The following is a 15722-nucleotide window of genomic DNA, read 5'->3' as shown; positions in this document are numbered from 1 at the left end:
AATCAAACTAAGTTTAATTTAGGACCCTTTGGACCTTAATGTAGACCAATTTGAAAACGGAACCAAAAATTAAGATTCTAAATACACGGTTAGATTCGGCATATCAAAGAATCCCAATGATTCAATTTTTGATGAAATCAAACAAAGTTTAATTTTGGACCCTTTGGACCTCAATGTGGACCAATTTAAAAACGGGGCCCAAAATCCAAAAACTTAATACACGGTTAGATTCAGCATATTAAAGAACCCCAAGAATTCAAGAATAAAACCCCATTGAAATTGGTCAAGAAATAAGCAATTTATACGAAGTATCTTCTTTTGCACAATACTGTGCAATCAAATATTTCTTGCTATTGCGCAATACTGTACAATTGACAATTTCTTGCTATTGCGCAATATTGTGCTATTGGATATTTCTTGCTATTGCGCAATACTGTGCAATTGAAGATTTCTTGCTATTGTGCAATACTGTGCAATTGAAGATTTCTTGCTATTGTGCAATACTGTGCAATTGAAAATTTCTTGCTATTGCACAATAATTTACACATCCTGTTTGGTGTGTATCTCCTACCATATCATAATTATTTGCTTTTAAATATAAATCAGAAATAACCAACTTAAAATGGAAAATTTTAAAAGAAAAAAAAAAAGGAAAAAAAGAAAAAAAAGGAAAAAAAAAAATCCCACCCCCCAAATTTTTTGAACCCCCTTATGATTCATCACCCCCAAACTCAATCCCAGCCTTCCCTTTGTGGTATGGTACTTTGCAGTACAATTTCAGAGAGATCCATACACTTGAACACAAGTTATTGTCTGGAAACTAGAAAAATGTGTTTTTTTCCCCTTTTTGGCCCCAAATTCCTAATCGTCTAGGGCAATTACCCCCAAACTCAAACCCAGCTTTCCCTTTGTGATATGGAACCTTGTAGTACAATTTCAGAAAGATCCATACACTTACACACAAGTTATTGTCCTGAAACTAGAAAAATGCTTGTTTTTTGCCCCTTTTTGGCCCCTAATTCCTAAAATATTGAGGCAATTACCCCCATCATCAATCCCAGCCTTCCCTTTGTGATATGGTACCTTGCAGTACAATTTCAGAGAGATCCATACACTTGAACACAAGTTATTGTCTGGAAACTAGAAAAATGCTTATTTTTGGCCCCTTTTTGGCCCCCAATTCCTAAACGTTTCTGCAATTACCCCCAAACTCAAATCCGGCTTTCCCTTTGTGATATGGAACCTTGTAGTACAATTTCAGAAAGATCCATACACTTACACACAAGTTATTGTCATGAAACTAGAAAAATGCTTGTTTTTTGTCCCTTTTTTGGCCCCTAATTCCTAAAATTTTGAGGCAATTACCCCCAAAATCAATCCCAGCATTCCTTTTGTGATATGGAACCTTGTGGTACAATGTCAGAGAGATCCATACACTAACACACAAGTTATGTCTCGAAGTTACAAAAATGCTTATTTTTGGCCCCTAATTCCTTTACTGTTGGTACCATAACCCCCAAAATCAATCCCAACCTTCCTTTTGTGGTATTGAACCTTGTGGTAAAATTTCATAGAGATCCATTCACTTAAACTAAAGTTAGAGTGCGAAAACCAATGTGTCTTCGGACGACGCCGGACGACGCCAGACGACGACGACGACGACGACGCCAATGTCATACCAATATACGACCACAAAAATTTTTTTGCGGTCGTATAAAAACGGGACCCAAAATTAAAAATCTAAATACACGGTTAGATTCGGCATAACAAAGAAATAAATGTGGTCAAAGATTTTACAAATCTAATGCGCCATACTGTGCAATTAAAGATTACTTCTTGAAATTTTTCAATATTTGAAATTTGAAAAAAAATAATATTTGAAGAATAATTCTTTTTAATTTCTGAAATCTGAAATGAGAAAAAATTGACCCCCCACAATTTCTTTTTACCCCCCCCCCCCCCCCCCCCCCTTTTTTCCCCCAAAATTTTTTTTCCCTCAAGATATGGTCATAATCTCAGTTCAAATTTCCAATGCAGTTTGCAACCATAATAACCCATTTAAATTTACCATAGTGCTAACTTAATCTATTTTATAATAGAATTTAAAATATGGTGTCAAATCTTTCATATGGATTTTTTTGTAAAAAAAAAAAAAGATGCAACATTTCTGGTCTTCCTTTATAAATATGCATTTCTTTAAACATAATTTAAAAGCAGTGTAAGGGAAGTAATCAAAACGTTGTATTTGGATTACCTCCCTTACACTGCTTTTAAACTGTCTTAATTGTTCATTAACCATTACTTTATACATAATTTAAAAGCAGAATAAGGGAGGTAATTCAAATGTATTTGATTTATCTCCCTTACACTGCTTTAAATTATGTTTTGTACTAAAGTATTTGTCCATTAACCAGGACAACCTTGTTTTTCCCCCTTTTTCTAATTCCTAAACGGTTTGAGCCATAACCCCCCAAAGCAAATCCTAACCATCCCTTAGTGGTATGGAAACTTGTGGTATAATTTCAGAGAGACCCATACACCATTCCACAAGTAATTGTCTGGAAACTAGAAAATGCTTATTTTTGGCCCCTAATTCCTTAACTGTAGGTACCATAACCCCCAAAATCAATCCCAACCTTCCTTTTGTGGTATTTAACCTTATGGTAAAATTTCATAGAGATCCATTCACTTAAACTAAAGTTAGAGTGCGAAAACCAATGTGTCTTCAGACGACGATGCCAATGTCATACCAATATACGACCGCAAAAAATTTTTGTGGTCGTATAAAAACTTAACTATAACCACTGACCCATGAAAATGAGGTCAAGGTCAGATGACACCTGCCAGTTGGACATGTACACCTTACAATCCTTCCATACACCAAATATACTAGACCTATTGTTTATAGTATCTGAGATATGGACTTTACCACCAAAACTTAACCTTGTTCACTGATCCATGAAATGAGGTCGAGGTCAAGTGAAAACTGTCTGACGGGCATGAGGACCTTGCAAGGTACACACATACCAAATATAGTTATCCTATTACTCATAAGAGAGAAATTAACATTACAAAAAATCTTAACTTTTTTTTCAAGTAGGTAGTCACTGAACCATGAAAATGAGGTCAAGTACATCGTAACATAAGGCATCTATATACAAAGTATGAATCATCCAGGTCTTCCACCTTCTAAAATATAAAGCTTTTAAGAAGTTAGTTAACGCTGCCACTGCCTGATCACTATCCCTATGTCGAGCTTTCTGCGACAAAAGTCGCAGGCTCGACAATAAAAAACAATGATCTGTTGTACCGGTAAATCCGATTCCATCATTCATTCATAATCATATTGAAATTTCCAGTATCTATTTATTGTCTCAGTCTGTACATCATGACAATAAAAGCTAATGCTTTTCATAAAAAAAACTTTTATATCTGTTTTTAAAGCATAGTCAAGCTAATTGTTCAGGTGTTGAGTTATACCAATGTTTAACATTTGAAACTCACTATTCCCTTTGAAAAAAATGTCAGGATATTTATTAATAGTTTTTAATTGCAGTTGAAAAGGCTTATGGACGAGACAAACAATAAAATGGCCGGTATTTTTTTTTATTCATGATAGAACAAAAGTAACATGTTTGTTTGAAATCATTACCTTTAAGGTAAATTATATTTCATTTCTTGCACAACTAAATGATTATTCATTGGTCCTGAGTTCATTTTAAGTAAATCAAAATTCAGTATAATCAAAACAAAACATATAACTAAACTAACTCCAGCAAATAAAACAATAATTTGTCACATACAAAATGAGTGCAGATTTTAAACCTTACTACAGTTGTACTAATATGACTAAGGATGACATTTTCTGTTAGATTTATTTATACTTTGATGAGAAAACTTTTAAAAAAAAAACACATTTTTGCTAAGTATATATAATACTTACTACATCCATAGGAGAATCAATTTTTTTTTTATATCTATCACATTTAAACACACTAAGAAATAAACCATTTTCCCAATATTTAAATAATTATATTTACACTTGCATTGATAGGCATTGCTTATTAACTACAGATATAGACAAAACACCAATGCAGCATTTTTTTTCATATTTTATCTATTTACATACTGAGATTCATACATTATACAATTTTAATCAATAAACACAGAAATATATCTAGCTTTTGTTTCAGCAAATTAAAAACAGCAATTTGTAAACTGCCATATTACTTCATGCATAGCCGTTTCAAGAAACTCATTTACTGAAACATGAATTATAATCTAAAATTATTTTTTGAAGCAGGTTATTTCCCTTGATGGGCAGTAGATCTGCAACTATGATTGAGGGATTAGCAGTTTTTTTTTATCCTTGTTAATCTTAAGATAATATTTGGTTTATATAAAAATATAAATTACTAATGGTCTTTTTACTTCCACCATACTTGTATTCAAACTCAATTATAAATATGGAAATGTTTGTAAATAAAAGTTAGACATTCTTTTTCTTTTTACTTTTTAGCATTGCTCTGTATTGCAGCAAATCAGTATAATTTCCAATAAGGATTACTACAATTCAGGGAGTTACATTTTGTGTGACAATCATGAATTTATAATTATTGTTCGTTATTGTTTAACTGTGTCATTTTCTATAATAATGAAAACTAAAAACAAGTGAAAATGTTTAGATGAAATAATATGATATCAGAAAATTACTACCACTAACTATGTTGCAAGTTTTAAAAGTACTCTAACACATTATACAAAAGTTCTGTAAAAACGCATAAAAAATGTCCTTTTGAAAGACACAGGTGCATATATATATATTACATAAACATTACAGTGGTATCAAATCACAAAAATAATTCATAGTTATAAGAAAATTAATCATATTCTCTCACAATCTCATTTGTATGATAAAATCAGGTTTATGATCCAATTCTAGAAGGTACATGACTTCCACTTGATGAAATGTCATTATAAAATATACTTTATCATGTTTTTTCAACTTTTTGAAGATTATCATAGATGAAAACCTTATCACCATTTTAGGTTTGACAAATATTCTCCTTAAAACTAATTTTTTTAAACCTTTTTTTATTCTGAAAATTCCTTTTAAAGAAAAATTAGATCAGATAACAATCTGGATATAGTTACATGTAAAGAAGGAATGTTACACTCTGAATCATAACCATCAATTTGTACAGAAGACATTTGTGTTATAAACTTTGTAAAAATAATTCTGTTCTTCTCCCTTGCTTTATATCTCTCTCTTATAGGTATAAAACCACTAATTAGGCCCGGTCTGAAAGAACATACAAGAAATTAGTACATATTTTAAACAAAATAGTTCCTATGCATAGCTGTAACTTTGTCAATAAGTAAAATATTTGGATATTTTTGGTATCAAATGAAAGCTTAAGGATTTGGGATCAATGTAGAACTGTTGTTTAAAGTTTCTTTTGAAAAATAAAAAATATATGAAATTCAGATAGGAAGGCATATTTTCCCTGTTGCTCAGATCAAAAGTACTTGTTTTTGCACTACCAAACTTTTGGGAACTAGTGCAATCTAATATGTAATTAAAGAGATGTTGATTTTTTCAGCACAATGAAGGGTAAGGTATAATTTTGACATGAAATGACTATCACTTTATTTGAACTTGACAAAATAGCTATGAATGCTTGAAGTTGTAGAATTTAACATAGAAAGCAAGGGACTATGAATTAGTGGTTTTCTTCCTTAAAATAAGCTTTCAGTATTCCAACTTCTATTTCACAAACAACATTGTGGATGCCCATCAAAGTTCCAATCCTCACATAAAACTTAAATTAAAAAGGTGCCAAAAATGTGTTGACATGCCATGTGGTCATTTCAACACATTTTACAAACATTGATTATTATTTATATTAAACAAGAAGAAAAAATGTGACAATAGTTCAAAAAACATTGTCCATCTATATTCAATTATTGATAAAGCAATTTTCTATCTTTAATTTTGTATATATTTATTAAATTTTAATATACATGATAAGAATGAAGAAATATACATTTTATTTTTAATTTTCTACTTTATTTTAAAAATTCAAACATAAACAATTGATAGAGCAAAGCATACATCATTCTGACCTAACTTTTTTAGAACACTGTTTTTTTACTAATAATTATTTAGGATGTTTTATAATGCCAGTAGGTTATTTGTTCATTGGAATCCCTAGCTACTCTTTCATTAAAATCCTAGAGGATGTTCCTGTATAGTGCCATTATTTTCCATAACATCTGTAGAAATCTGAGCTAATTGTTTATAATTCTTCAATGATCCAGCAGAATGTGTAAGTTTTAAATTCTTCTCAATTTTCTGTGAAGCCTGCAATAATAATGATTTAACTCTTCAATTGTGTTACCTATATTTCAGTAATGTATTCTCAAGAAATCAATGAATTAAATAAAATAAACACACCTGGATTTTGATTATAGAAGAAAAAACACGATATTTAAATTGTACATTCTGAAAAATTGTGAGGATAAATGTGTTTTCTGGTCAATTTTTGTATATTTTCAGAACTCCAATAAAATTTATATAATTTTGATAATTCATTTCCAAAAATGAAAAATGAATAAAAATTTGTAGCAATCATCATTAAATACTTAGAAATGAAGTCTTCTTCTGTTTACTTTTAATTTATAATTCTATTCTGTTCTATTTTTAAAGAGTTACATTGTCTTACAAGTAATGAGTTAATAGTGATATGTTTTTACAACTCTCCCTCATCTTCGAAATCATCTCTAATGAAATAATTAATATTTAACACAAGAGCTTCCTAGTTCTTATCAGGATGATGCAATTGTTTCTTGGTTAATATTCATTTTCTTCATCTTTATTGCACAGAATATTCTACCCGAAACTCTGATTCATAAAAACAATTTAGATGGGAGGATTATCCTGTCAATTTTTGCAGCAACCCCACCCCTCCACTCTTTAAATTTATCTTTTTTTTTATAATTAAAATCAATTAAAACATATGTGAATCACTAAACACAAAGAAATTTTAAGTTATTAAAAATATATTATAATAACATGTGAAGTAAGAGAACAATATCAGAATTTCAAGATAAAATATCCCCTGTTTCAGTAACTGGGGGCATAAATAAACCCTTTTATGATGATTTATCTAACTAAACTTTATTCACCCTTCTGTGTCAATTATCTTACCTCATCACAAAAGACGTGACAAATAGTACTTTCATGCTTGGCTGATTCTAAACCATTGGACAATGATCTTGATGCTCTGGACAAGACACAAACCATGGCATATATATCGATAGCTGAATCAGAAACTCTGTTCAATATAAATTGTTCATCTGCAAAATAAATAAGTTTCATCAGACTTAATGTTTCTCAGATATAAATGAGATACTAAATGAACGAATATTTCTTTGTATTTTTTAAGATTCTTCACACAAGGTTTTTTTTCTAAATTTCTGGTTAAAAATGTAACCACTGGTTTTATGAAAGACATAAAGATATCAGCACTTTAAAATAATTTGCCTTTCTTCATAATAAAAGACTAACCACATTTTTGGCTAAAAAGTAATTGAAGGAATAAAACTAACTGAAATAGGAAATCATAAAATAAACTGTGAACACAGAGATATGTCTCGCCTATTTGTTATTTTGATAATGCAAATGTTGAAATTAAAATAGCAATACTTTAACATGTAAGTTATGCAAATATTCAAAGTTAATGAACCATGACTGAAGGTACAGGGCTAAACAATCTCCATGGAAATGAGATGTGCCAATGCTAATACAACTGCAAACCAAATACTATTGACTTTTCATAAGTCATTCCCTTTAAACAAACCTAAACACAAACATTAACTTGTAAACTATGTAAAAGTTTCAAAGTCAATAAACCATAATTAGGGGGTGGGGTTATATAATTTCCATGGAAATGAAACTTGCAAATGCCAATACATTTGCATACCGAATATCATTGACTTAACATAAGTGGTTCATCTTAAACTGACCTAATCACTAACTAATACATGTAAACTAAGCAAAAGTTTCAAAGTCAATAGACCATGACTGAGGGGTAAGGACCAAATATTCTCCATGGAAATGAGATGTGCTAATGCTTATACAACTGCATACCAATTATCATTGACCTACCACTAGTGGTTCCCCATAAACTGACCTTATCACAAACTAATACATGTAAACTAAGCAAAGTTACAAAGTCAATAGACCTTGACTGAGGGGAGGGGGGGCAAATAATCTTCATGGTAATGAGATGTGCCAATGCTAATACAATTGCATACCAAATATCATTGACCTACCACTAGTGGTTCACCATGAACTAGGCCTACTAACAAACTAATACATTGTTGACGCCGCCAGAAACAGCATACCTATGTCTTGCTTTTTCACTCTGTCAAGGCGAGACAAAAATCAGGGAGACTAATTTTTTTTCTTTGTGAACAAAAAAAAAACAATGTTTCTTAATTGTTGTAGACTTTTGCCACTGTTCTCCTTTAATATTCTGATAGTGATAAAGATGGACAAAGAAATCTTTAATGTTAAAACCTTTTTGACATGTAATCTTAAAAATTGTTATAACAATCTAACAGTCTTATTAAATGTTATAACAATCTAATGATCATATGACTTTCTGAGATATCACCTTAATTATTCAAAGCATACTCATAAATAATCTTAAATGTTAACATTAAAGATTTCCTAACATATAACTACATATTTAAAATATTCCTTGTTGAAAAATCTCAGCCAGCGCAATTGGTGGAATTATCCAGCAAGCTTTTACAATACTACCACCATATAAAAGCAGTTACAGTCTATAAACAACTTGTTTCTATTGCTACTGGCATATGATTTCTGGCATTTCCTTTCATTCATAGAATTATAACACCTCACTTTTTAAGGAACCTGGTCTTAAACTTGAGCCCTGTCTTAAGAAATTTTATCACACAAATTTTACATAATAACAGTTCTACATATTTTTTTCTGATGTTACTATCATACATATTGTATCTCTATCAAAGTGTTACTGCTGAGCTATTGACAGTCATTATAATTTGCAAACTACTTCAGAACAAATACATTGTTAATATCTATTCAAATCATACTTATAATGTTCTTTTTGTATTTCGTTAACAGGTCTTCAACTGTAAACCCAAAATTTTCTATGGCTTTAGCAGTCTGTGAAAGAAAAGTAAAAGACATGTAAATCAATTCATTTAATTTTGTAAAATGTATTCAAATTTTATTATTGCTGTTTTTATTCTAGCTTTTATGTCACAGAAGAACAAACAGGGATTCCCATTATTTCATGAAACTGAATACATTGTACAGATTTACAATGAAGGCTTGATAATACTTTAACTACTTCACTACATAGCGACTGATCTAAGCCAGATTCTAATAATATGTGTTAAGTTTGTGGATTGTTGTTTCATGTCTTCTATCTGAGGCATTGAGTTGAAAATTTAATTTATTTCCTTTCATGTTACTTTACAGGTTAACATTACCTTGCTGTATTCCCATTATAAATTAACCATGCTATAATCTTTATAATGTTTAAAAGCATTTAACTGCACTTCTCATTCATTTTTTTTGTTTGCTTGATTGTTCTCTTGTGAAAACCTTTACAATACCACATTTATTTTTTTCAAATGCTAATTATAAGTCACTATACAAGGCGCAGTACCTGATCAGCTGATGTTGTGAGATCTTTATGGACATACTGCGTTAATGAAAGACCTGTACTCATACCAGCCATTCTGAAAAAGAAAATTAGGTGTTATTATAGTTAAAGCTTACTACAGTGTTTATAGTCTATGCAATCAGGTGCTAATGTAGACATTGTAGATCAGCGGGATATAACTAAATTATTCGGGATACCCTGAAACCAAATTTCATTTAATGCCAAACCAATTTTATAGTCCTGTTACCTTTCTACTTTTCATTGTTTAAAAATGAAACCTAATGCAGAACTACTTCTTTTACAGTCCTACTGCGTAATGTGTATATAAAACATATTGGATTACTGTCTCATTGATGTACACCTAACACCTCCTTTCAATTTGACAAGTGTAAAGTGAAAATGGCATAAGATCCAATAGACTATTTTCATATTACCAACTTTTGACTCAGGATTATATAATTTGTCGACTGGTTACCTTGGACATCATGGTACCAAGTCAGGTAAGAGCAAGCTAAAGAAGTAAAACCAAGCTTTCAATCGGTACAATTTTGGGGAAAAATTACCTGGTTAATATTTTTTTTCACTACAAAAACATCGGAAAACAGTAAAATTTCCCCTCAAATTACACCGATTATATGTTTGATTTTACTTATTTTGGCTGCTCTTACTTGACCGAGTACCATGATGTCCAAGGTAACCAGTCGACAAATTATATAATCCGGAGTCAAAAGTTGGTAATATGAAGATAGTCTATTATATATACTGAATAGCTGAAACTGCTAATTCATAATAACAGACTGAAGAACAGGTTCATAATTTATATTTTCCTCAACACTTTCTGGTAATGGCATAAAAAAGGAAAGCACACCAGACTTTGAAAGGCAATTTTTGGTCTAGTAATTTATAAATATTGCCCCTGTTATCACCTTAGAAAACTACAGAAACACTAGAGAAAACTGACATGTCAGCAAGGGCCCACTTGCACATTTTTATGCGAGGCAAAGAGACTGATGCATACAAAGCAAAGGTTCACAGGTTGTCAATTTTCATATATTTCAACACCAGCAATTAATTTAGGATGTGTTCCTGATTATTATATGTTTTGTTAATATCCAAGTACTATGACATGTATTTTGGTGGCCATTTTCATAAATGGTGAGCAACCAATAATTTTGATACAGAGACTCATTTCCTTTTTCATTCAAATCCTAGCAAGAAATATGAATCTCAGAACAATTTGGAATGCATATAATGCCTATATTATGTATCAGTTTTTGTTAAAATCCTATTATAAGAAGACATTTCTCAAATTTTTTTTTAAAGCTTTTACCAAAACTAATGAGCAAAATTCCACTGAAATATAATATGCACATTTATATAATATGCATATCTTCATAATATGCCCATTAACTGTGCAAAATTTCTTTGGCTTCCTACCTATGCTTTTTGAATTAAGTGTTAACAAAAGACATGTCTTAAAATTTGTAATTTTTTTTATCAAAAACTAAAGATTTTTATAAAATTAACATGATTAATGAGCCGAATTTCCTCAAAATATAGTATGCACATCTATTTATTAATAATAACATTACATTATAATACGTTATTTTGATTGGCTAACAGCAATCTTGCGTCATTCTGAAATTAACCTTCATTTCAAATTGAAACGTAACATTCATGATGACATGAGTTTCCACAATAAAATGCACAGGTAAATAAAAGAAAACCTTAATCGTGTTTTCATGATCCTAGCAAAAAAATGTAATAAGTATTGAAAACTTCTTTTAGTAATTTTAAAGGGTTGAAAAGGCGTTGACTGTGCACACATTTTTGGAATGAAGTGCAAAAATACAAAATGTACTTCGGTCAACACTTTTACACCACAATAAATTTTCAAAAAGAAACATTCAATTCTTAAATAACAACTGTGCAAAATTTTATTGGCCTCCTACTTATACTTTTGGAGTTTTTGCCTTTACAAAAATTGTAGATGGACAGACAAACCAACAGATCGATGGACAAAGTGAAAACTATAGGGCTCCCACATCTTTGATGAAGAGCCCTAATAGTAATAATCCGATCTTTAATCATGGAACAAAAAAAAGAATATTTAAGACTTGATCTTAATACAGTGTTCAAGTACTCCTACCCATGATATGAAACAATTGTCATGATTCTTTCAATTCACAATGCTTGGAGATTTGGCATTGACAACACTGTGCAAGATGGACAGGAAGACTAGAAGGAAAGCATTATTACTCAGACAGTATGTTATCAATTTCATTGAAAATAGAAACATTCATTAAACCCCTTCTCAATAATACATATATCACAATAGTTCTAGATATCATGCCAGTTTGCAATTTTTTAATCAAAACAAGATAAGTTTGTGATAAACATAATAATAGCACACATGGTCAGTACATCTTTTAACATGTGACTATTATCTGCAAAAACGGAATACTAATTTCTGACATTCAGCAACAGCAAAGTTGTCACAGGTGAGACAATTATTGCATATAAAATAAACATGTTACTTTTTTCATAATAGTGTTTCCTTAATGTTGACTCTCCTGCGGACTATTATATTCCTTACCTTTTAGCCCTGGTTCCAGCAGCACCAAACAAAGTCCCAACATTTGCCAAAGGATTTTCTAAAGCTTTCTGTAGTTGTCGTAAATGTTCTCCAGCATGCTAGAATAGTAAATGTTTGTCAGAACCAGGCATGGATATAGTAAATGATTGTCTTTTATATAGATCTTGTACAGTTAGTAATTCTGAGAGTCTGCATATGATAAACTTTTTAAAAATCTTGTAAATTCATTTTTTTTGTTTGATAGTATGAAATGCAAACTTATATTATAAATTATATTCCTTTTAATTTAAAACAAAAGATTCTTTTACTTTCCTCATTAAACAGTAATAACAACTATAAATTAAGGCTCCCTTTGTGTAATCAATGATTGTTGTTTGCTGAACTTTTAAATTTAAACCGTTTTCCAAGTACTCAGTCGATGTAAATTCAGTCTGAAATAAGGATTGCGTCAAATTTTTGAAGAGAAGACAAGAGGTTATCAACCACCACTTCAGTTTTTATAATATATGGAAAGAATGGAAAACTTTGTGATATTTACATTCATGCCTGTCAAAGCCACAAGCAATCGAAGAATTTCATTGGTTCCTTCAAAGATTCTAAAAATCCTCAAATCTCTCACAACTCTCTCTAATCCACAATCCTAAAGGAAAAAAATAATAATACTTAAGTTTAATTTCTTCAGATTAAGATAACATAATTTGATATAAACAAATCAAAAATATGAATTTAAATTGAAATTTGAATAGAATTTTGCAGAGCAAAACATCCATTCAAAACTATTATTAACAGATGACATTGACTTCCTTTATTGATATTTAATAGATTATCATGATTTGTGAGAACTATATACAAGTAGTAACCTGGACTGTGCCTTCTTAGTTTAATACTCCTAGAACTAAGGACAGACATACAAGTAACTGATCTTGAAGTACAAACATAGCCTAAAATCTATAGTCTAATAGACTAGTAGTTAGTCAGTGTCCTTAGGTCCTTATTGGTAATATAGCTCTTCAACTGTTTTGGTTCTTATTCATCCTTGGCTTTCAAATATTCAGCTATGAGCGTTCCTGATGAAGGTAAATCCAGAAAAGCACTTCGAGTGCATGAAATTTATAACATGTTGTTTTCATTTTTATCATTTTCAATATTTTTTCTTCAATAATTCTTATTTTTTACCAGAAAGTGAGATTATGTTTTTTACATTCAAAGATTGTGTTTAATACAGAATAAACTCAGCTAGGTTAGACCATTAAAGAGGTGGTGAAGAAAATGCATAATTTGTAAGATTTAATTCCATTGCAGTTTTGTAAGTAGATTTTGATAATGATTTTTTGTGTGTATTACATTATAGTTGTATTACCCTCATATAACCCATTCCACCAAGGATCTGTACAGCTTCATCTGCACAAAACCAGGCTGCTTCCTGTTAAAAATAAAGAATAGAATACAGAATTTGAGTTTGAAAAATGCCCTCTTGTGACAAAAATAATGAATGGCCATTATGTGGGAAAATACATCAGTATTTGGCAAACAGGAAATTGATGAGCAATGTTAGAATACATCACACTGTATACAATGTTCACACGAAGTCCAATACCAAATTTGAAGTAGCTCTGATTTCTAGTGCCTGGGTTAACATGATGAAAATTTCATACATGACCATGAAGAAGATATAAGTAATCTATAAACAGGAAATCAATGCAGAAGGCATTTTGAAGTTATCTGGAAAATTTCCAATTTTTGTTTGCATTTATGAAACATGAATTGATACCCTTTTTGAACAAACATGTTTTAATGGTCTGAATGAATTTTTAGAAAATACAGAGTAACAAGATAGAGAATCTATTGATACATTGAGGCTGTACTTACAGAAGCATACACCTTACTGATGGCAGCTTCAATCTGGAATTCTGTTGCTCCTTGATCCATATTAGCTGACAACATGTATGCCATGGACTAAAGAAAAAAATTACAGAATATGCAGTTTAGAATAAAAGTTTTTGCCAACATATAATTAAATGGTTTTTAAATTTATTTTTATCAAAAGTTATGTCTTATAAAGTAACAATCTTTGACAAAATCTTCAGGAAGAGCTTTTCAAAAAAAATTTGTGTGATAATAATTAAGGCAAAAAGGTACATCCTCACTAATCATGCTAATGATGAATTCAACCACTTTTTAATCATATTTCTCAATGAAAACAGAGAAAATAATTTCAAAATGTAAGTAATAATGTTACAGTAGGACTTTTAAAACAATTCAAAAAATGTCTTATCTGGATCCACATCAATATGAAGAATTCCAAAAAAAGGTAAATGTCACAGTGAGACTTAACAATTCAAAAAATGTCTTATCTGGATACACATCAATATGAAGAATTAAAAAAATAAATAAAAGAAGAATGTGTCTGAGGACACGAATGCCCCCGCTCAATCTTTGAAAATGTGACAGACAGAAGTACGGCGGGACAGAAGGACAAGGGTAACACTTAATGCCCCGATCTCCGTTGGCGGGGAAAAAAAAAACGAGAATCATACTAATGATTTGAACTTGTTTTAATATCACAATTATGATAACTGCAACTACATGTAGTACAAGTTTTTAAAAGGTCAAAATTAGTTCTTATTTTATTATGATATTAGTGTTCTCCAAACTTTGTCAATTGGCAAAATGGATTTAAAATAGCATTTTCTCCTTGAAATTATAGCACCACATTAAATTTACATTCTATTGAAAATTCAATTGAAAAAATAATTATTAGATAGCACCATGGTACCATGGTGCTATAATGTCAGGGGAAAAACAATGATGATCTCATGACAAAATATATTTATAACTACAGTGGACTCTCCTTAAGTCAAAGTCAGTCGGACCAGAGAAATATTTCGAGATACCTGTAGTTCGACAGACCAAGGGATACAACTCTTGCTTAGCTTGGTAAGGCTAAAATAAATCCTGATGAATATGGGTAGGGGATCGATATTCTGTTCTCAGATCGATGTATCTGTATTTAATGTTCTTTTATTATTATAATAAAAGTTATGTGATTTTTGCGTCTCTTATTTATTTCTTTGTACAGTTAAAAAAAAATTCCGTAGTTTTTAGCCGAAAGTGTAATTTCCAATCGATCTTAGTGTGATTTAAAGTTGAAAAATTGTTCATTCTTGTATACAAGAGATTTTAGAAAATTAAGATATCTTTTCATTTTCTTTTATTTCAATCTTTTTTCTGCAAGATAAATTACAAAAAGATTAAAGAAGCCGACTGAGTATTTTTTAGTTGATCACTAAGTCTTAATCTCTACTTTATGCACACACAAGCTCATAAATGTATAATTACTGTTAATTGTTTTTCAAACATTATAAATAATTTGAAATATAATATAACAATGCATCACTAATCAT

At 30.5% G+C, this 15722-nt stretch overlaps 1 protein-coding gene across 1 annotated transcript in view; it reads right to left on the bottom strand.

Moving 5' to 3' along the window:
• Nucleotides 1-3590: 3590 nt before the first annotated feature.
• The window catches only part of LOC127737844 (very long-chain specific acyl-CoA dehydrogenase, mitochondrial-like), a 34588-nt gene continuing 22456 nt past the window's right edge, over nt 3591-15722 (bottom strand). Inside the window, exons 13-20 of the mRNA XM_052248786.1 lie at nt 14188-14274; nt 13679-13741; nt 12857-12958; nt 12319-12416; nt 9726-9798; nt 9145-9217; nt 7211-7359; nt 3591-6364 (exon numbers count right to left, since the gene is read on the bottom strand). Coding sequence (XP_052104746.1) covers nt 6227-6364; nt 7211-7359; nt 9145-9217; nt 9726-9798; nt 12319-12416; nt 12857-12958; nt 13679-13741; nt 14188-14274 — 783 coding nt within the window. The 3' untranslated portion in view covers nt 3591-6226. The remainder of the gene's footprint in view (nt 6365-7210; nt 7360-9144; nt 9218-9725; nt 9799-12318; nt 12417-12856; nt 12959-13678; nt 13742-14187; nt 14275-15722) is intronic.

Source organism: Mytilus californianus, unplaced genomic scaffold (assembly GCF_021869535.1).
Source record: "Mytilus californianus isolate M0D057914Y unplaced genomic scaffold, xbMytCali1.0.p SCAF_4, whole genome shotgun sequence".
NCBI lineage: Eukaryota > Metazoa > Mollusca > Bivalvia > Mytilida > Mytilidae > Mytilus > Mytilus californianus.
This window is presented reverse-complemented; position numbering and strand designations above follow the sequence as displayed.